We start from the raw sequence: 22,829 nt of genomic DNA on the forward strand, positions 1-22,829 counted from the left end.
TGAGTTGTCAGTTTGGAGGGCGTGCTGCAGTATTGAAATATCAGTTCTGAGGGAATGCTGCATTACTGAATTGTCAGTTCTGTGTCAGTGCTGGATTGCTGAATTGTTAGTTCTGAGGGAGTGCTGCATTATTGGATTGTCATTGAAGAGGGAGTATTACATTGTTGAATTGTCAGTACTGAGGGGATGCTGTATTGCTGAATTGATAACTGAGGGAGTGCTACAGTATTGAAATGTCTGAGGGGATGCTGCATTACTGAATTGTCAGTTCTGTGTCAGTACTGCATTGTTGAATTGTCAATTCTGAGGGTGTGCTGTATTATTGCATTGTCAGTAATGAGGGAGTTCTACATTGTTGAATTGGCTGTGCTGACGGAGGGCTACATTAGTGAATTGTCAGTTCTGTGGGAGTGCTGCACTGTTTAATCGTCAGTACTGAGGGAGTGCTGCACTGTTGAATTGTCAGTTCTGAGGGAGTGCTGCACTGTTGAATTGTCAGTCCTGAGGGAGTGCTGCACTGTTTAATTGTCAGTACTGAGGGAGTGCTGCACTGTTGAATTGTCAGTTCTGAGGGAGTGCTGCACTGTTGAATTGTCAGTCCTGAGGGAGTGCTGCACTGTCGAATTGTCAGTACTGAGGGAGTGCTGCACTGTCGAATTGTCAGTACTGAGGGAGTGCTGCCTTGTTGAATTGTCAGAAGTGAGGAAATGCAGCATTATTGAATTGTCAGTTCTGATGGAGTGCTGCACTGTTGAATTGTCAGTTCTGAGCAAGTGTTGCATTACTGAATTGTCAGTGCTGTGGGAGTGCTGCATTGTTGCACTGTCAGTAACAAGGATGAGCTAAATTGTTGACTTGTCAGTACTGTGGGAGTGCTGCACTATTGAATTGTCAGTACTGAGAGGGTGCTGCATTGTTGTATTATCAGTTCTGAGGGAATGCTGCATTATTGAATTGTCAGTTCTGAAGTGGTACTGCATTGTTGTATTGTCACAACTGAGGGAGTGCTGCACTGTTGAATTGTCAGTACTGAGTGAGTGCTGGATTGTTGAATTGAGTACTGAGTGAGTGCTGCAATATTGAAATGTCAGTTCTGAGGGAGTGCTGCATTACTGCATTGTCAGTCCTGTATGAGAGCTGCACTGTTGAATTGTCAGTACTGAAGGACTGCTACTCTGTTGAATTGTCAGTTCTGAGGGAATGCTGCACCTTTGAATTGTTGGCTATGTGGGCGTGTTGCATAGTGGAATTGTACTGAGAGAGTGCTGCAGTATTGAATTGACAGTGCTGTGGGAGTGCTGCATTATTGAATTGTCAGTACTGATGGAGTGCTGCACTGTTGAATTATCAGTACGAAGGGAGTGCTGCACTGTTGAATTGTCAGTACTGAGGGAGTGCTGCATTATTGAATTGTCAGTTCTGAGGGAGTGCTGCACTGGTGAATTATCAGTGCTGTGGGACTGCCGCACTGTTGAAATGGCAGTATTGAGGAGTGCTGCACTGGTGAATTGTCAGTGCTGAGGGAGTGCTGCATTGTTGAATTGTCAGTTCTGAGGGAGTTCTGCATTATTGAATTTTCAGTACTAAGAGAGTGCTGCGCTTTTGAATTATCAGTGCTGTGGGAGTGCCGCATTGTTGAAATAGCAGTCACTGAGGGAGTGCTGCACTGGTGAATTCTCAGTACTGAGGGAGTGCTGCATTGTTGAATTGTCAGTACTGAAGGAGTGCTGCATTGTTGAATTGTCAGTACTGAAGGAGTGCTGCATTATTGAAATGTCAGTACTGAGAGTGCTGCATTGTTAAGTTGTCAGTACTGAGGGAATGCTGCACTGTTGAATTGTCGGCTATGTGGGAGTGCTGCATTGTGGAATTTTCAGTACTCAGGGAGTGCTGCAGTATTGAATTGCCAGCACTGAGGGAGTGCTGATTTGTTATATTATCAGTTTTGATGGAGTGCTGCACTGTTGACTTGCCAGGTTGGAGAAGTGCTGCATTATTGAATAGTCAGTCCTGAAGGAGTGCTGCATTATTAAATTATCAGCACTGAGCAAGTGCTGCACTGTTGAATTGTCAGTTCTGAAGGATTGCTACTCTGTTGAATTGTCAGTTCTGAGAGAGTGCTGCATTATTGACTTGTCAGTACTGAGAGAGTGCTGAATTATTAAGTTGTCAGAACTGAGGGCATGCTGCACTGTTGAATCGTCAGTTCTGAGGAAATGCTGCACTGTTGAATTGTTGGCTATGTGGGAGTGTTGCATTGTGGAATTGTCAGTACTGAGGGAGTGCTGCAGTATTGAATTGAAAATGCTGTGGGAGTGCTGCATTGTTGAATTGCCAGTTCTGAGGGAGTGTTGCATTATTGAAATGTCAGTACTGAGAGAATGCAGCATTATTAAGTTGTCAGTACTGAGCGAGTGCTACTCTGTTGAATTGTCAGTACTGAAGGAGTGCTGCATTTTTGAAATGTCAGTACTGAGGGATTGCTGCACTGTTGAATTGTCAGTTCTGAGGGAATGCTGCGCTATTGAATTGTTGGCTATGTGGGCGTGTTGCTTTGTGGAGTTGTCAGTACTAAGGGAGTGCTGCAGTTTTAAATTGACAGTACTGAGGGAGTGCTGCATTCCCAAATTGTCAGTACCAAAGGAGTGCTGCATTATTAAATTGTCAATTCTGTTTGAGTGCTGCACTGTTGAATTGTGAGTACCGAAGGAGTGCTACTCTGTTGAATTGTCAGTTCTGAGGGAGTGCTGCATTATTGAAAAGACAGTACTGAGCAAGTGATGCATTATTAAGTTGTCAGTACTGAAGGAGTGCTGCATTGTTGAATTATCAGTACTGAGGGAGTGCTGCACTGTTGAATTGTCAGTTCTGAGGGAGTGCTGCACTGTTGAATTGTTGGCTATGTGGGCGTGTTGCATTGTGGAATTATCAGTACTGAGAGAGTGCTGCAGTACTGAATTGACAGTGCTGTGGGAGTGCTGCATTATTGAATTGTCAGTACTAATGGAGTGCTGCACTGCTGAATTATTAGTACCAAGGGAATGCTGCACTGTTGAATTTTCAGTCCTGAGGGAGTGCTGCATTGTTGAATTGTCAGTTCTGAGGGAATGTTGCATTGTGGAATTGTCAGTACTGAGGGAGTGCTGCAGTATTGAATTGGCAGTGCTGTGTGAGTGCTACATTATTGAATTGTCAGTACTGAGGGAGTGCAGCATTCCCAGATTGTCAGTACCGAAGGAGTGCTGCATTATTAAATTGTCAGTTCTGTGTGAGTACTGCATTGTTGAATTGTCAGTTCTGAAGGAGTGCTGCATTATTGAATTGTCAATTCTGAGGGAGAGCTGCTCTGTTTAATTGTCAGTAATGAGGGAGTGCTGCATTGCAACATTGTCAGGACCAAGTGAGAGCTGTTTTGTTGGATTGTCAGTTCAGAGGGAGTGCTGCATTACTACATTGACAGTTCTGTGTGAGTGCTGCCTTGTTGAGTTGCCAGTACTGAAGGAGTGCTGCATTATTGAATTGCCACAACTGAGTGAATGCTGCATTGTTGAATTGTCAGTATTGAGGGAGTGCTGCACTATTGAATTTTCAGTTCTTTGGGTGTGCTGCACTGTGGAATTGTCTGGACTGAGGGAGTGCTGCACTGTTGAATTGTGAGTAATGAAGGAGTGCTGCATTATTGAATTGTCAGTAAATGGGAAAGCTGTATTGTTGCTTTGTCAGTGCAGAGGGACTGCTGAATTGTTGAAATGTCGGTTCTCTGGGAGTGCTGCATTATTGAAATATCAGTAGAGAGGGAGTGCTGCAGTGTTGGCTGCTCAGTTCTGAGTGAGTACTGCACTCAACACTGTATACAGCTAACCCTCTCTCACACCCCAATACTACGCACTGGATACAGCTAACCCTCTCTCCCACCGCAACACTGCACACTGTATACAGATAACCCTCTTTCACACCCCGACATTTCACACTGTATACACATAATCCTCTCTCACATCCCAACATTTCACACTGTATACAGCTAACCCTCTCTCACACCCGAACATTTCACACTGTATACAGCTAACCCTTTCTCACCCCCCAACACTGCACATCCGCCGACATTTCCGCCACCTCCAAACAGACCCCACTACCAGGGATATATTTCCCTCCCCACCCCTTTCCGCCTTCCGCAAAGACCGTTCCCTCCGGAACTACCTGGTCAGGTCCACACACCCCCCTACAACCCACCCTCCCATTCTGGCACTTTCCCCTGCCACCGCAGGAACTGTAAAACCTGCACCGACACCTCCTCCCTCACCTCTATCCAAGGCCCTAAAGGAGCCTTCCACATCCATCAAAGTTTTACTTGCACATCCACTAATATCATTTATTGTATCCGTTGCTCCCGATGTGGTCTCCTCTACACTGGGGAGACTGGGCGCCTCCTGGCAGAGCGCTTTAGGGAACATCTCCGAGACACCCGCACCAATCAACCAAACCGCCCCGTGGCCCAACATTTCAACTCCCCCTCCCACTCTGCCAAGGACATGGAGGTCCTGGGCCTCATTCACCGCCGCTCCCTCACCACCAGACGTCTGGAGGAAGAACACCTCATCTTCCGCCTCGGAACACTTCAACTCCAGGGCATCAATGTGGACTTCAACAGCTTCCTCATTTCCCCTTCCCCCACCTCATCCTAGTTTCAAACTTCCAGCTCAGCACTGTCCCCATGACTTGTCCGGACTTGTCCGACCTGCCTATCTTCTTTTCCACCTATCCACTCCACCCTCTCCTCCGTGACCTATCACCTTCATCTCCTCCCCCACTCACCCATTGTACTCTATGCTACTCTCTCCCCACCCCCACCCTCCTCTAGCTTATCTCTCCATGCTTCAGGCTCACTGCGTTTATTCCAGATGAAGGGCTTTTGCCCGAAACGTCGATTTCGCTGCTCGTTGGATGCTGCCTGAACTGCTGTGCTCTTCCAGCACCACTAATCCAGTATTTTACTGCACACTGTATACAGCTAATCTTCTCTCGCAAACCAACACTGCACACTGTATATAGCTAACCCTCTCTCACACACCAACACTGCACACTGTATATAGCTAACCCTCTCTCACACCCCAACACTCCACACTGGGCACAGCTAAACCTCTCTCACACCCCAATGCTCCACACTGTATATAGCTAACCCTCTCTCACACTTACCAATATACACTGTATGCAGCTAACGCTCTCTCACACCCGAACAGTTCACACTGTATACCGCTCACACTCTCTACACACCCCAACAGTACACACTGTGTACACTTAACCCTCACTCACACACCAACACTCCACACTGTATAGAGCTAACCCCCTCTCACACCCCAACACACCACACTGTATACAGCTAACCCACTATCACACCCAAACACGACACACTGTATACAGCTAACCCTCTTGCACACCCCACGCATGACACTGAATACAGCTAACCCTCACTCACACCCCAACACTTCACACTGTATACAGATAACCCTCTCTCCCACCGCAACACTGCACACTGTAGACAGCTAACCCTCTCTCACACCCTGACATTTCACACTGTATACACATAATCCTCTCTCACACCCGAACATTTCACACTTTATACAGCTAACCCTCTCTCACACCCGAACATTTCACACTGTATACAGCTAACCCTCTCTCACACCCCAATATTTCACACTGTATACAGATATCCCTCTCTCACACCTCAACACTGCACATCCGCCGACATTTCCGCCACCTCCAAACAGACCCCACTACCAGGGATATATTTCCCTCCCCACCCCTTTCCGCCTTCCGCAAAGACCGTTCCCTCCGCGACTACCTGGTCAGGTCCACACCCCCCTACGACCCACCCTCCAATCCTGGCACTTTCCCCTGCCACCGCAGGAACTGTAAAACCTGCGCCCACACCTCCTCCCTCACCTCTATCCAAGGCCCTAAAGGAGCCTTCCACATCCATCAAAGTTTACCTGCACATCCACTAATATCATTTATTGTATCCGTTGCTCCCGATGTGGTCTCCTCTACATTGGGGAGACTGGGCATCTCCTAGCAGAGCGCTTTAGGGAACATCTCCGAGACACCCGCACCAATTAACCACACCGCCCCGTGGCCCAACATTTCAACTCCCCATCCCACTCTGCCAAAGACATGGAGGTCCTGGGCCTCCTTCACCGCCGCTCCCTCACCACCAGACACCTGGAGGAAGAACGCCTTATCTTCCGCCTTGGAACACTTCAACCCCAGAGCATCAATGTGGACTTCAACAGCTTCCTCATTTCCCCTTCCCCCACCTCACCCTAGTTTCAAACTTCCAGCTCAGCACTGTCTCCTTGACCTGTCCGGACTTGTCCGACCTGCCTATCTCCTTTTCCACCTATCCACTCCACCCTCTCCTCCTTGACCTATCACCTTCATCTCCTCCCCCACTCACCCATTGTACTCTATGCTACTTTCTCCCCACCCCCACCCTCCTCTAGCTTATCTCTCCATGCTTCAGGCTCACTGCGTTTATTCCAGATGAAGGGCTTTTGCCTGAAACGTTGATTTCGCTGCTCATTGGATGCTGCCTGAACTGCCGTGCTCTTCCAGCACCACTAATCCAGTATTTTACTGCACACTGTATACGGCTAATCTTCTCTCGCAAACCAACACTGCACACTGTATATAGCTAACCCTCTCTCACACCCCAACACTCCACACTGTGCACAGCTAAACCTCTCTCACACCCCAACACTAAACACTGTATACAGGTAACCCTCTCTTACCCACCAACACTCTACACTGTATACACCTATCCCTCTCTCACACCCCAACACTGCACACTGTATACAGCTAAACCTCTCTCACAACCCAACACTCCACACTGTATACAGCTAACCCTCTCTGACACTTACCAATACACACTGTATGCAGCTAAAGCTCTCTCACACCCCAACATTTCACACTGTATACAGCTAACCCTCACTCATACACCAACACTCCACACTGTATACAGCTCAACCTCTCTCAAACACCAACACTGCACACTTTATACAGCTACCCATCTCTCACACCCCAACACTGCACAGTGCATACATCAAACCCTCTCTCATACGCCAACCCTCCACAGTGTATACAGCTAACCCTCTCTCACACCCCAATACTCCACACTGTATACAAATAACACTCTCTTACTCCCCAACACTCCACACTGTATACAAATAACACTCTCTTACTCCCCAACACTCCACACTGAATACAGCTAACCCTCGCTCACACCCCAACATTTCACACTGTATACAACTAACCCTCACTCATACCCCACACTCTACACTGTATACAGCTAACACTCTCTTACTCCCCAATACTCCACACTGTATACAGCTAACCCTCTCTCACACCCCAACACTCCACACTGTATACACCTAAACCTCTCTCACACCCCAACATTTCACACAGTATACCGCTCACCCTCTCACACCCGAATATGCCACGCTGTATGTAGCTACCCCTCTCTCACACAGCAACACTACACACTGTATACAGCTACCCCTCTCTCACACCCCAACTCTACACACTGTATAGAGCTAACCCTCTCTCACGCCCCAACACACGACACTGAAAACAGGTAACCCTCTCTCACACCCGAATACGCCACGCTGGAAATAGCTAAACCTCTCTCACACACCAACACTCCACATTGTGTACAGCTAACCCTCTCTCACAAACCAACACTACACACTGTATATAACTAACGCCCTCTTACACCGCAACACTACATACTGTATATAGCTAACCCTCTCTAACACTGCGCACTCTATACAGCTAACCCTCTCTCACACCCCAACATTTCACACAGAATACAGCAAACCCTCTCTCACACCCCCACACACCACACTGTATACAGCTAACCCCCTCTCACACATCAACACTCCACACTGTATACAGCGAACCCTCTACCACACCCAAACACTACACACTGTATACAGCTAACCCTCTCTCACACCCCGACATTTCACACTTTATACAGATATCCCTCTCTCACACCCGAACATTTCACACTGTATACAGCTAACCCTCTCTCACACCCCAACACTGCACATCCGCCGACATTTCCGCCACCTCCAAACAGACCCCACCACCAGGGATATATTTCCCTCCCCACCCCTTTCCGCCTTCCGCAAAGACCGTTCCCTCCAGAACTACCTGGTCAGGTCCACACCCCCCTACGACCCACCCTCCCATCCTAGCACTTTCCCCTGCCACCGCAGGAACTGTAAAACCTGCGCCCACACCTCCTCCCTCACCTCTATCCAAGGCCCTAAAGGAGCCTTCCACATCCATCAAAGTTTTACTTGCACATCCACTAATATCATTTATTGTATCCGTTGCTCCCGATGTGGTCTCCTCTACATTGGGGAGACTGGGCGCCTCCTAGCAGAGCACTTTAGGGAACATCTCCGAGACACCCGCACCAATCAACCAAACCGCCCCGTGGCCCAACATTTCAACTCCCCCTCCCACTCTGCCGAGTACATGGAAGTCCTGAGCCTCCTTCACTGCCGCTCCCTCACCACCAGACGTCTGAAGGAAGAACACCTCATCTTCCGCCTCGGAACACTTCAACTCCAGGGCATCAATGTGGACTTCAACAGCTTCCTCATTTCCCCTTCCCCCACCTCACCCTAGTTTCAAACTTCCAGCTCAGTAACTGTTTCCTTGACTTGTCCGGACTTGTCCGACCTGCCTATGTCCTTTTCCACCTATCCACTCCACCCTCTCCTCCTTGACCTATCACCTTCATCTCCTCCCCCACTCACCCATTGTACTCTATGCTACTCTCTCTCCACCCCCACCCTCCTCTAGCTTATCTCTCCATGCTTCAGGCTCACTGCCTTTATTCCTGATGAAGGGCTTTTGCCCGAAACGTCGATTTCGCTGCTCGTTGGATGCTGCCTGAACTGCTGTGCTCTTCCAGCACCACTAATCCAGTATTTTACTGCACACTGTATACAGCTAATCTTCTCTCACACCCCAACACTGCACACTGTATATAGCTAACCCTCTCTCACTCCCCGACATTTCACACTGTATACAGCTAATCTTCTCTCACACCCCAACACTCCACACTGGGCACAGCTAAACCTCTCTCACACCCCAACACTAAACACTGTATACAGGTAACCCTCTCTTACACACCAACACTCTACACTGTATACACCTATCCCTCTCTCACACCCCAACACTGCACACTGTATACAGCTAATCCTCTCTCACACCCCAATGCTCCGCAATGTATACAGCTAACCCTCTCTCACACTTACCAATACACACTGTATGCAGCTAATGCTCTCTCACATCCCAACAGTTCACACTGTATACCGCTCACCCTCTCTACACATCCCAACAGTACACACTGTGTACAGCTAACCCTCACTCACACACCAACACTCCACACTGTATACAGCTAAACCTCTCTCACACACCAAAACTCTACACTGTATACATCTAACCCTCTTTCACACCCCAATGCTCCACACTGTATACAGCTAACCCCCTCTCATACCACAACTCTCTACACTGTACGCAGCTAATGCTCTCTCACACCCCAACAGTTCACACTGTATACAGCTAAACCTCTCTCAGACACCAACACTGCACACTTTATACAGCTACCCATCTCTCACACCCCAACACTGCACACTGCATAGATCAAACCCTCTCTCATACGCCAACACTCCACAGTGTATACAGCTAACCCTCGCTCACACCCCACACTCTACACTGTATACAGCTAACACTCTCTTACTCCCCAATACTCCACACTGTATACAGCTTACCCTCTCTCACACCCCAACATTTTACACTGTACACAGCTAACCCTCTCTCACACACCAACACTACACACTGTTGACAGCTAACCCTCTCTCAAACCAAACACTCCACACTATATACAGCTAAACCTCTCTCACACCCCAACATTTCACACAGTATACCGCTCACCCTCTTACACCCGAATATGCCACGCTGTATGCAGCTACCCCTCTCTCACACAGCAACACTACACACTGTATACAGCTAACCCTCTCTCACACCCCAACACACGACACTGAAAACAGGTAACCCTCTCTCACACCCGAATACACCACGCTGGAAATAGCTAAACCTCTCTCACACACCAACACTCCACATTGTGTACAGCTAACCCTCTCTCACAAACCAACACTACACACTGTATATAACTAACGCCCTCTTACATCCCAACACTACACACTGTATACAGCTAACCCTCTCTAACACTCCGTACTGTATACAGCTAACCCTCTCTCACACCCCAACAATCCACACTGTATACAGCTAACCCTCTCTCACACCCCAACAATCCGCACTGAATACAGCTAACCCTCTCTCACACCCCAACAATTGGCACTGAATACAGCTAACCCTCTCTCACACTCCAACAATTGGCACTGAATACAGCTAACTCCCTCTCACACATCAACACTCCACACTGTATACAGCTAACTCTCTCGCACACCCCACACATGACACTGAATACAGCTAACCCTCTCTTACACCCCAACATTTCACACAGAATACAGCTAACCCTCTCTAACACCCCAATACTCCGCACTGTATATAGCTAACCCTCTCTCACACCCCAACACTCCACACTGTATACAGCTAACCCTCTCTCACACCCCACACATGACACTGAATACAGCTAACCCTCTCTAACACCCCAACACTCCACACTGTATACAGCTAACCCTCTCTCACACCCCAACACTTCACACTGTATACAGCTAAACCTCTCTCACAACCCAACACTCCACAATGTATACAGCTAAACCTCTCTCACAACCCAACACTCCACAATGTATACAGCTAACCCTCTCTCACACTTACCAATACACACTGTATGCAGCTAATGCTCTCTCACATCCCAACAGTTCACACTGTATACCGCTCACACTCTCTACACACCCCAACAGTACACACTGTGTACAGCTAACCCTCACTCACACACCAACACTCCACACTGTATACAGCTAACCCTCTCTCACACCCCAATGCTCCACACTGTATAGAGCTAACCCTCTCTCACACCCCAACACTGCACATTGTATACAGCTAACCCTCTCTCACACCACAACAGTACACACTGTACACAGCTAAACATCTCTCACACCGCAACACTGCACATTGTATACAGCTAACCCTCTCTCACAACCCAATGCTCCACACTGTATACAGCTAACCCTCTCTCACACCCCAATGCTCCACACTGCATACAGCTAACCCTCTCTCACACTCACCACTACACACTGTATGCAGCTAACGCTCTCTCACACCCCAACATTTCACACTGTATACAGCTAACCCTCTCTCAAACCCCAACAATCGGCACTGAATACAGCTAACCCTCTCTTACACCCCAACACTCCACACTGTACACTGCTAAACCTCTACCACACCCAAACACGACACACTGTGTACAGCTAACCCTCTCTCACACCCCAACACTTCACACTGTATACAGATAACCCTCTCTCCCACCACAACACTGCACACTGTATACAGCTAACCCACTCTCACACCCCAACACTGCACACTGTATACAGCTAACCCTCTCTCACTCCCCGACATTTCACACTGTATACACATAATCCTCTCTCACACCACAACATTTCACACTTTATACAGATATCTCTCTCTCACACTCGAACATTTCACACTGTATACAGCTAACCCTCTCTCACACCCCTACACTGCACACTGTATACAGCTAATCTTCTCTCGCAAACCAACACTGCACACTGTACACAGCTAAACCTCTCTCACACCCCAACACTACACACTGTATACAGGTAACCCTCTCTTACACACCAACACTCTACACTGTATACACCTATCCCTCTCTCACATCCAAACACTGCACACTGTATACAGCTAATCCACTCTCACACCCCAGTACTCCACACTGTATGCAGCTAACGCTCTCTCACACCCCAACATTTCACACTGTATACTGCTCACACTCTCTACACACCCCAACAGTACACACTGTATACAGCTAACCCTCACTCACACACCAACACTCCACACTGTATACAGCTAAACCTCTCTCACACCCCAAGACTGCACACTGTATACAGCTATCCCTCTCTCACACCCCAAAACTCTACACTGGATATATCTAACCTTCTCTCATATGCCAACACTCCACACTGTATACATATAACCGTCGATCACACCCAACACGCCACACCGAATACAGCAAACCCTCTCTCACACCCCAACAAGCCATACTGTTTACAGCTCACCCTCTCTTACACCCCAACACTCCACACTGTATACAGCTAACCCTCTACCACACCCAAACACTACACACTGTACACAGCTAACCCTCTCTCACACCCCAACACTCCACACTGTATACAGCTAAACCTCTCTCAAACACCAACACTGCACACTTTATACAGCTACCCATCTCTCACACCCCAACACTGCACACTGCATAGATCAAACCCTCTCTCATACGCCAACCCTCCACAGTGTATACAGCTAACCTTCTCTCACACCCCAACACTCCACACTGTATACAAATAACACTCTCTTACTCCCCAACACTCCACACTGAATACAGCTAACCCTCGCTCACACCCCAACATTTTACACTGTACACAGCTAACCCTCTCTCACACACCAACACTACACACTGTTTACAGCTAACCCTCTCTCAAACCAAACACTCCACACTATATACAGCTAAACCTCTCTCACACCCCAACATTTCACACAGTATACCGCTCACCCTCTCACACCCGAATATGCCACGCTGTATGCAGCTACCCCTCTCTCACACAGCAACACTACACACTGTATACAGCTACCCCTCTCTCTCACCCCAACACTACACACTGTATACAGCTAACCCTCTCTCACACCCCAACACACGACACTGAAAACAGGTAACCGTCTCTCACACCCGAATACGCCACACTGGAAATAGCTAAACCTCTCTCACACACCAACACTCCACATTGTGTACAGCTAACCCTCTCTCACAAACCAACACTACACACTGTATATAACTAACGTCCTCTTACACCGCAACACTACACACTGTATACAGCTAACCCTCTCTAACACCCAAACACTCCACACTGAATACAGCTAACCCTCTCTCACACCCCAACACTCCACACTGTGTACAGCTAACCCTCTCTCACACCCCAACAATCCGCACTGAATACAGCTAACCCACTCTCACACCCCAACACACCACACTGTATACAGCTAACCCTCTCTAACACCCCAACACTCCACACTGAATACAGCTAACCCTCTCTCACACCCCAACACTCCACACTGTGTACAGCTAACCCTCTCTAACACCCAAACACTCCACACTGAATACAGCTAACCCTCTCTCACACCCCAACACTCCACACTGTGTACAGCTAACCCTCTCTCACACCCCAACAATCCGCACTGTATACAGCTAAACCTCTCTCACACCGCAACACTGCACACTGTATACTGCTAACCCTCTCTCACAGCCCAACACTGCACACTGTATACTGCTAACCCTCTCTCACACCCCAACACTCCACACTGTATACAGGTAACTCTCTTACACACCAACACTCTACACTGTATACACTTATCCCTCTCTCACACTCCAACATTTCACACTGTATATAGCTAACCCTCTCTCACACCCCAAGACACGACACTGAATACAGCTAACCCTTTCTCATATGCCAATACTCCACACTGTATACAGCTAACCCTCTCTCACACCCCAACGCTCCACACTGTATACAGCTAACCCTCTCTCACACCCTGACATTTCACACTGTTTACAGCTAACCCTCTCTCACACCCCAACACTCCATACTGCATACAGCTAAACCTCTCTCACACCCAAACACTACACACTGTATACAGCTCACTCACACTCACATCCTAACACTACTTACTGCATGTAGCTAACCCTCACTCGCACTCTCAGAAAACTGAGTGGAGCCAGATTTTTTTCACTATCTCACACCCTGACACTCAACACAAAATACAGCTGATGCTCTTTCACACACCAACACACCCCAGTCAGTACACCTGAATACTGTGACTGTTTCAGTTATAGCTGACAAAACAGAGTGAGCTCAAAATATCTGGGAAATGTTTCAACTGTTTTGGTCTGAGCCTGATTTTAACCTGTTCTACTGATGAGGGGAGGTGGGCACGGCTCTTTAAATGCATGGAGGCAGTTTTGTCGCTCTGGCTGTGGATAACGATGCTCCAGCTTCTGTTTGCATTGGATTGGACATTTCCCAGCTGAAACACTCCCGAGATCAGAGACATCTCTTTGATACTGTCTGGCACTTATTGATCTGGACCGAAGCATAAACAAGAATTTCACCTCCTGTCACCTGGGCTATTCTGTAACTGTGTGTGTGTGTGTGTGTATGTGTGTGTGTGTGTGTGTGTCTGTGTGTGTGTGTGTGTCTGTGTGTGTGTGTCTGTGTGTGTGTGTGTCTGTGTGTGTGTATGTGTGTGTGTGTGTGTGTGTGTCTGTGTGTGCGTATGTGTGTGTGTGTCTGTGTGTGTGTGTGCGTATGTGTGTGTGTGTCTGTGTGTGTGCGTCTACATTTGTATTTTTGTATTTGAGTGCATATACATGCGCATGTGTGTGTATTTGCTTGTGAGTCTTTGTGCATATGAGTATGCATGTTACCTGTGTGTGGGTATTTATGTGTGTCTTTGTATGTATGTGTCTGTATGTGTGTGGGTTCATCTGCCATGTGTGTGTATGAGTGTGTGCGTATGTATATTTGTTTGCACGTATATGGGTGTGCATTTGTATTTTTGTGTGTATGTGTGTGAATTTGTGAGTCTTTGTGCATGTATGTGGTTGTGAGTATGTAGGTTTGATATGTGTGCATATGTGAAAGCGAGTATATGAGTGTGTGAGTGTGTTTTAGCATGTGCATATGTGTGTGTGTCAGTGTGTCTATGTGAGAGTGCGCGTGTGCATGTGTGTGTGTCAGTCTGTGTGTGTGTGTCAGTCTGTGTGTGTGTGTCTGTGTATGTGTGTGTGTCAGTCTGTGTCTGTGTGTGTCTGTCTGTGTGTGTCTGTGTATGCACGTGTGTTTGGTGCAGTGAGGTTTGCAAGGACGTCATGCACGAAGGGAATGGTCGACCACATCCTCTCACACTGTGCCCTCCTAACCTTGCCAATGAATGTGTGAAAAATAACCAGGTGAAGATATATTCTGAGAAATTGTTTATTTGCAATAAATTAATGTTTCAGATTCAGAATCTGTGCTGCCGTTGAGCCTTAATGTCACTATGGAGACAATCCATTTGTAGTCCAGTATAGTTCCACTAGACATAAAGACCAGGGCCTGGGAAGCTTTCACTCACCCACCCAAACCATCTCCCCCGACCCCACAATATCGATGCCGTGTGCTGACCTGGAAACTCTTGATCTTCTTGGTTTACAATCGAGTGTGAGGAGTCTCCATCAAGTGGTTAGACCTGTTGTTAACCAGCCTGTTCCACACTGACTCCATTTGTCCAACGTCAGTGTCTTTTTTTAATTTCTCATTCAGGGCTGGGTGTAGATAGAGCAGTGAGACAGAAAGATGCTGAGAGACAGCAAGATAAACAGAGATAGAGTGGTAATAAAAGAATGAAATTAAAAAAGACAAAGAGGAAGAGATAGATAAAGATATTAAAAGAAAGAGAGAGTCATAGAGATCATAGAATCATAGAGATGTACAGCATGGAAACAGACCCTTCAGTCCAACCTGTCCATGCCGACCAGATATCCCAACCCAATCTAGTCCCATTTGCCAGCACCCGGCCCATATCCCTCCAAACCCTTCCTATTCATATATCCATCTAGATGCCTTTTAAATGTTGTAATTGAACCAGCCTCCACCACTTCTCCGGCAGTTTATTCCATACACGCACCACCCATTGTGTGAAAAAGTTACCCCTAAGGTCCCATTTAATTCTTTCCCCTCTCACCTTAAATCTATGTCCTTTAGTTTTGGACTCCCCTACCCTGCCTTGTCTATTTACCCTATCCATGCCTCTCGTGATTTTATAAATCTCTATAATGTCACCCATCAGCCTCTGATGCTGCAGGGAAAACAGTCCTAGTCTATTCAGCCTCTCCCTATTCAGCTGCACTGTAGCTCAGTGGTTAGCACTGCTGCTTCACAGCACCAGGGACCTAGGTTTGATTCCAGCCCCGGGCGACTGCCTGTGAGGAGTTTGCACATTCTCCCCGTGTCTGCATGGGTTCCCTCGAAGTGCTCTGGTTTCCTCTCACAGTCCAAAGATGTGCAGGACAGGTGAATTGGCTATGCTAGATTGCCCACAGTGTTAGATGCATTAGTTAGCGGGAAATGGGTCTGGGTGGGTTACTCTTTGGAGGGTCTGTGTGGACTTGTTGGGCCGAAGGGCCTGTTTCCATACTGTAGGTAATCTAATCTATAGCTCCAAACCTGGCAACATCCTTGGAAGCCTTTTCAAGTTTAACAACAATAGCAGGGAGATCAGATTGAATGCAGTATTCCAAAAATGGCCTAACCAATGTCCTGTACAGCTGCGACATGACATCCAAACTCCTGTACTTAATGCACTAACCAATAACCAAGAGATAAAGAGACAATGAGGGTAACAAAGTGAGAGAAAGGAATAGAGACAGGGAAAGATGAGAGAGAACAAGAGAAGGAGACAGTGAGAGAGATGAACAGTGTGAGAATGGTGGAATAAAACAGAAATGTTAAGTGACAGAGAGAAATAAATGATAGAGAAAGAAAAAAATTGAGCAGGACAGAGAGGTGGAAAGGGAGGTGGAGAACTAGAGAGACAGTGAAAAAGGGAGGGGAGAGTAATCATTGGAATGATTAAGAGAGTGGGCCCCAGGACCCAATGAGTCATAGTCATAGAGTCATAGATATGTAAGCACGGAAACAGACCCTTCGATCCAACCTGTACCATAGCTTTGGATAAAAGAGATCCCTTAGGATCACTCAAATCTCTGGCCTAGTGGTGACCTTCTTTAGGAGATGCTCTGGCTGTTTCAAATTCACTCACATTAGTTTCTTCCAATAAGAACAATTTGTTTGAGGCAGTCCAACCCTCACGATTCTGCGGTAAAGTACTTTGAAATTGTGAATATATAGTTGTGTCTATATTTATGTAAATGCAAGTTCTCTCTTTGTGTTTTAACTTCCACTAGTGAGAGCAATTCTGGGGTCAAACATTACCACATCAAAGAAACCGATGACACTGTCAAACGCTATTATCTGGCAGAAAAACAAATCTTCGATTCCATTCCAGAACTTATCAACTACCACCAGCACAATGCGGCAGGTATTGGAAAAACAATGTTTAGTTATAATGAGAATCAATATGAACCGAGCAGGATTAATTGAATGTAATTGAGTAACAAATTAAACAACACAGCAGGAGACCATTCTGCCCATTGTGCCTCTACTAATTGCTGTCAGCCCAGTCTAATGTTCCAAAGAAACACATTGTTGAAGTTTCTCATCTTGCATTCATCAGAACAAAAGCAAGAAAGCCAAATTCTGAAGGCACTATTCAGTAAACATTGCTGTTCCCTTGTAACTCGACATTGTTGCTTGTGTAAGATGAAAACCTTCAACTGCCTGTCTCTTTTATTTCAGTGATCGCCAAGTCCCACTCACTTGATCAATCCCATTCCTTCACTCTTTCCCAACCAATCTTTAATTTTTGTTCCTCTTCAGGTGTCTTTTCAAATCCCATTTGAAAGCCATTCTTGAACCTTCCCTTTTAAACAGCACACTCCAGCTCACACACAGTTAATTCAGTTCATTGTACTGATGTGTAGGCTGCTGGGTTCAATCAGTTCCAGTCAACTACCGGGTACAGGTCCACAATTTTCAGCTTTCCACTCTAATTAGAATTGTTTCCTAACTGTGATAAGGTGTAATATCAAGTGTGAAGCAAGCATCATAGAATCACTGAATGGTTAAGGAGCAGAAGGAGACTGTTCAGTCCATCATGTCTGTATACTGTCCTATCCAGTCTGGCTCTATTATCGAAGATCAATCTCCTGCCTTTCCCCAGCATCGCTGCACATCATTACAATCCAAAATACCATCTAATACTCTCTTGAATGTCTCAATTGAATCTGCCTCCACTGCATTTCCAGGCAGTGGATATTGCTTCATTTGCACATCAGTTCAAATCTCTGCCCCTCTCCTCCTTGTTCCTTTTACAAGTGGAAACAGCTCCACCCTATCTACTCTGCCCAGCTTGCTTGTGATTTTGAAAACTTCAATCTGATCTCCTCTCAGCCACCTTCTCTCCAGAGAGAACAGTCCCAACTTCTTCAGTCTAACCTCATAACTGAACTTTCATAGACCTGGAACCATTTTTGTAAATCACATCTGCACTCGCTCTAATGCGTTCACACCCTTCCGCTAATGTGGCCCCCACAACTGTACATAATACTCCAGCTGAGGTCTTATAATTTGTTCTGACGAATGGTCAGATTTCTCTCCACAGATGCTGCCAGACCTACTGCGTTTTTCCAGCAATTTCTAATGCTGTTTCTGATTTCCAGCATAGAGTCATAGAGTCATAGAGATGTACAGCACGGAAATAGACCCTTCAGTCTAACTCATCCATGCCAAACAGATATCCTAGCCTAATCTCATCTCATTTGCCAGCACCTGGCCCATATCGCTCTGAACCCTTCCTCTTCATATACCCATCCAGATGTCTTTTAAATGTTGCAATTGTACCAGCCTCCACCACTTCCTCCGGCAGCTCATTCCATACACGTACCACCCTCTGTGTGAAAAGGTTGCCTCTTCGGTCCCTTTTATATCTTTCCCCTCTCACCCTATATCTATGCCCTCTAGTTCTGGACTCCCCCACCCCAGGGAAAAGATCCTGTGTATTTATCCTATCCATGCCCCTCATAATTTTGTAAACCTCTATAAGGTCACCCCTCAGCCTCCGACGCTCCAGGGAAAACAGCCCCAGCCTGTTCAGCCTCTCCCTATAGCTCAGATCCTCCAACCCTGGCAACATCCTTGTAATCCTTTTCTAAACCCTTTCAAGTTTGACAACATCCTTCCAATAGGACGGAGACCAGAATTGCACACAATGTTCCAAATGTGGCCTAACCACTGTCCTGTACAGCTGCAACATGACCTCCCAACTCCTGTACTCAGTACTCTGACCAGTAAAGGAAAGCATACCAAACGCCCTCTTCACTATCCTATCTACCTGCGACCACTTTCAAGGAGCTATGAACCTGCACTCTGAGGTCTTTTTGTTCAGCAACAGTCCCCAGGACCTTGCTGCAGCTCTTGGTTTTATAGTATAGTCTTACACAAGCCTTCTATAGATGTAGGCAGCTCTTTTTCCCCCTCACAGATAGTGTGTTCTAACATGACTGCACCTTGTGTTATGTAGTCATAGAGTCATACAGCACGGAAACAGACCCTTCAGTCCAACCAGTCCATACCCACCATAATCCCAAACTAAACCAGCCCCACCTACCTTCACTTGGCCCATATCCCTCCAAACATTTCTTATTCATGTACCTATCCAAATGTCTTTTACACCTTATAACCATACCTGCATCCACCACTTCCTCTGGAAGTTCATTCCACACACGAACCACTCTGTGTAAAAAAAATGGACCCCTTATGTCGTTTTTAAGGCAAGAGGAGAAAGATTTTTAAATATGCCCTCTTGTCTTGAAATCCCCCCACCCGAGGGAAAAGACACCTGTCATTTACCTGACCTATACCTCTCCCGATTTTATTAACCTCAATAAGCTCCTTGCCTCCTCCCCTCCAGTGAGAAAAGTCCTTATAACTCAAACTCTCCATTGCTGGCATATTTCTGCTAAATCCCTTCTGAATGCTCTCCAAGCTAAATAATATCCTACTTATAACAGGGTGACCAGAACTGGACAGAGTACTCCAGAATATGTTTAATACAGGGAGGGAATGTCAGTGGCAAAAGAATGGTCAATTGTTGAGATTCTTCTATGTTGCAGGTTTGGTCACTCGGCTGAGATACCCAGTGTCTTCATGGAAAGAAACAGCTCCTTCAACAGCTGGCTTTAGTTACGGTATGTCTTGTGTGAAGAAAACTAAATACTGACTGGGAGGCAAACAAAACATCGCCGATCCCATTAGCTGATGATGTAATAGGAGGGGACAACCCTTGAAGGGTCTGGGTCAGAGATGTGCGGAGGAACTGTTGGAAGCTCTTGTGTACGTGGTGGGTCGTGGCGACCTGGAGCCTGTTGTCCAGAAGGATGGTGGATGCAAAGACCATCAATGAGTTTGAAAGGAAATTGAAAGGGCTCTTGAGCAGCAGGTACTAGAGGAATGGAGTTGGAGGATGGGACTGACTGGATGGCTCTACAGAGAGCTAGCATGGGTTAAATGGGCCGAACAGTTTCCCTCCATGACAGAATGACTGACTCTGAGTCATACCTGTACCTTCTGGACCCAGGACCAATCACCATATTCCTATAAAAACCACAGCAATGACCAGAACAACATAGTACCATTATACAGTAAGGCGTGCCAAAGTCCTTGACAGAAATACATGTCAAACAACATTTGGCAATGAGCCACATGAGGCAATATAACAGCAGGTGGCTGAAAACATGGTCAAAACAGTAGGTCCTGAAGGAGGCATTCCAAAAGAGGAGACAGAGGGAGAGTGATCTAGTGAGGGAATTCAATTGAAGGTGAAGCAGTTAATACTTAATCAAAAGCAGTCAGCAACATTCTCCGTGCTGCAGTTAAAGGGAAGTTGGATGAGGCAGACATGGGGTCTGCACCCTCCTAGACCTCTCTACACAAGCATGGAGCAAATTATTGTATTCTGTATAAAGTTGTGGTCATGCAATAAACTTCAAACTGTTTATTCAGCAAGACCAGAAAGGTGGCTCTCCTCATCGTCGACTCTCCTGCTCCTCGGATGCTGCCTGACCAGTTGTGCTTTTCCAGCACCACCCTTTTCAAGTCTGATTCTCCAGCATCTGCAGTCCTGTCCTCATCCTCATAATGGTATTATCACTGGAGTGTTAATCCAGAGATCCCGGATAACGTTCTGGGGACTGGGGTTTGAATCCTGCCACAACAGATGGCGGAATTTGAATTCCATAAAAATCTGGACGCCCAAATTTAATGATGACCATGAATCCATTGTTGATGGATAAACCCATCTGCTTCACTGATGTCTTTTTGGGAAGGGTACTGCCATCCTTATCCAGTCTGACCTACATGTGACTCCAGACCCACACTGATGGAGTTGATTCTTAACTGCCTCTGGGCATTCAAGGATGGGCAATAAATGCTGTCCATATCCCACTCCAGGAGGAAGCTAAGCTGAGATTCCAGAACTTGGGTGTATGCAGCTCAGAGGGAGTAAAATCCAAGGATGCTCAAGCAGCTGGGAAGTATGGAGGGATTAGATTAGACATCATGGAAACAGACCCTTCAGCCTAACAAGTCCACACTAACCCTCCGAAGAGTAACCCACCCAGTCCTATTTCCCTCTGTCGAATGTACCTATCACTATGGGCAATTTAGCATGGCCAATTCACCTGCCCTGCACATTTTTGAACTGTGGGAGGAAACCAGAGCACCCGGAGGAAACCCACACAGACACGGGGAGAATATGCAACACCACACAGACAGTTACCCAAGCCTGGAATTGAACATGGGACCTTGGTGCCGTGAGGCAGCAGTGCTAACCACTGAGCCACCGTGCTGCCCTAGGGTAGCAGGGCTGGAGGAGATGGGAGGACGGAGGCCATGGAGGAATTTAAAAATAATAATGCAAGAGGCTTTGCTGTGCCAGGAACCAAAGCAGAACAACAAGTGCTGGGTGGTAGTCAAACATGACTTGATGTGAGTTCTTATAACATGGGCAGCAAAGCAGGAAGGGCTGGAATTTACGGAACATGGCAGATGGGTGTGCCTTTGGCCAGTCAATTCAAAAGGTAAAGACATCATGAGGTTTTCAGCAGTAGATGAGTTGAGGCAAACAGTGTTACAGACGTGCAAAGGCGTTTATATGTAAAACAGCAAGCAATGTAGGAGACCATGTGAAATGTAGTTTTGATGTTTTGTCTGGTGTCGAACAGGGACCTGGGAAATTGCAGCCACTTCCCTCACCTTCATTGAAGAGGTGGGCAGCGGTCAGTTTGGCATCGTGCACATGGGTTACTGGAAGAACAAGTACCAGGTGGCCATCAAGATGATTCGGGAAGGAGCAATGTCTGAGGAAGACTTCATCGAAGAGGCTCAAGTCATGATGTAAGTGGATGAGCTGCTACCAGGACGGTTCAATCCCTTGTGCTGGCAGAGGGTCTGTCCCCAAAGAGAGACTGAAATTTCAATAGATGGGTGATAGGGAGTGAGGTGCAGATTGGACATTAACAGTCATAATGGAGAAAAGGTGTCAGATGTTGACATACCACAAGCATGAGGGGCATGGATAAGATGAATAGCCAAGGGCTTTTCCCGAGGGGTAGAGGAGTCTAAAACTAAAGAGCATGGGTTTAGGGTGAGAGGGGTATGAGTTAAAAGGACCTAAGGGCAACATTTTCATACAGAGGGTGGTACGTGTATGGAATGAGCTACTAGAGGAGTGCAATTACAATATGTAAAAGCTTTCTGGATGGGTATATGAATAGGAAGGGTTTAGGGGGATATGGGCCAAATGCTGGCAAAGGGACTAGATCCGATTAGGATATTTGGTTGGCGTGGACAAGG

General features: G+C 46.8%; 1 protein-coding gene across 1 annotated transcript in view; it reads left to right on the forward strand.

The window, feature by feature from the left end:
• Nucleotides 1-22,829, forward strand: part of LOC140491773 (tyrosine-protein kinase ITK/TSK-like) — a 78,330-nt gene that overhangs the window by 39,783 nt on the left and 15,718 nt on the right. The window contains exons 10-12 of the mRNA XM_072590176.1: nt 17,264-17,397; nt 20,090-20,164; nt 22,199-22,370. Of these exons, the coding sequence (XP_072446277.1) occupies nt 17,264-17,397; nt 20,090-20,164; nt 22,199-22,370 (381 nt within the window). The remainder of the gene's footprint in view (nt 1-17,263; nt 17,398-20,089; nt 20,165-22,198; nt 22,371-22,829) is intronic.

Source organism: Chiloscyllium punctatum, chromosome 20 (assembly GCF_047496795.1).
Source record: "Chiloscyllium punctatum isolate Juve2018m chromosome 20, sChiPun1.3, whole genome shotgun sequence".
Classification (NCBI taxonomy): Eukaryota; Metazoa; Chordata; class Chondrichthyes; order Orectolobiformes; family Hemiscylliidae; genus Chiloscyllium; species Chiloscyllium punctatum.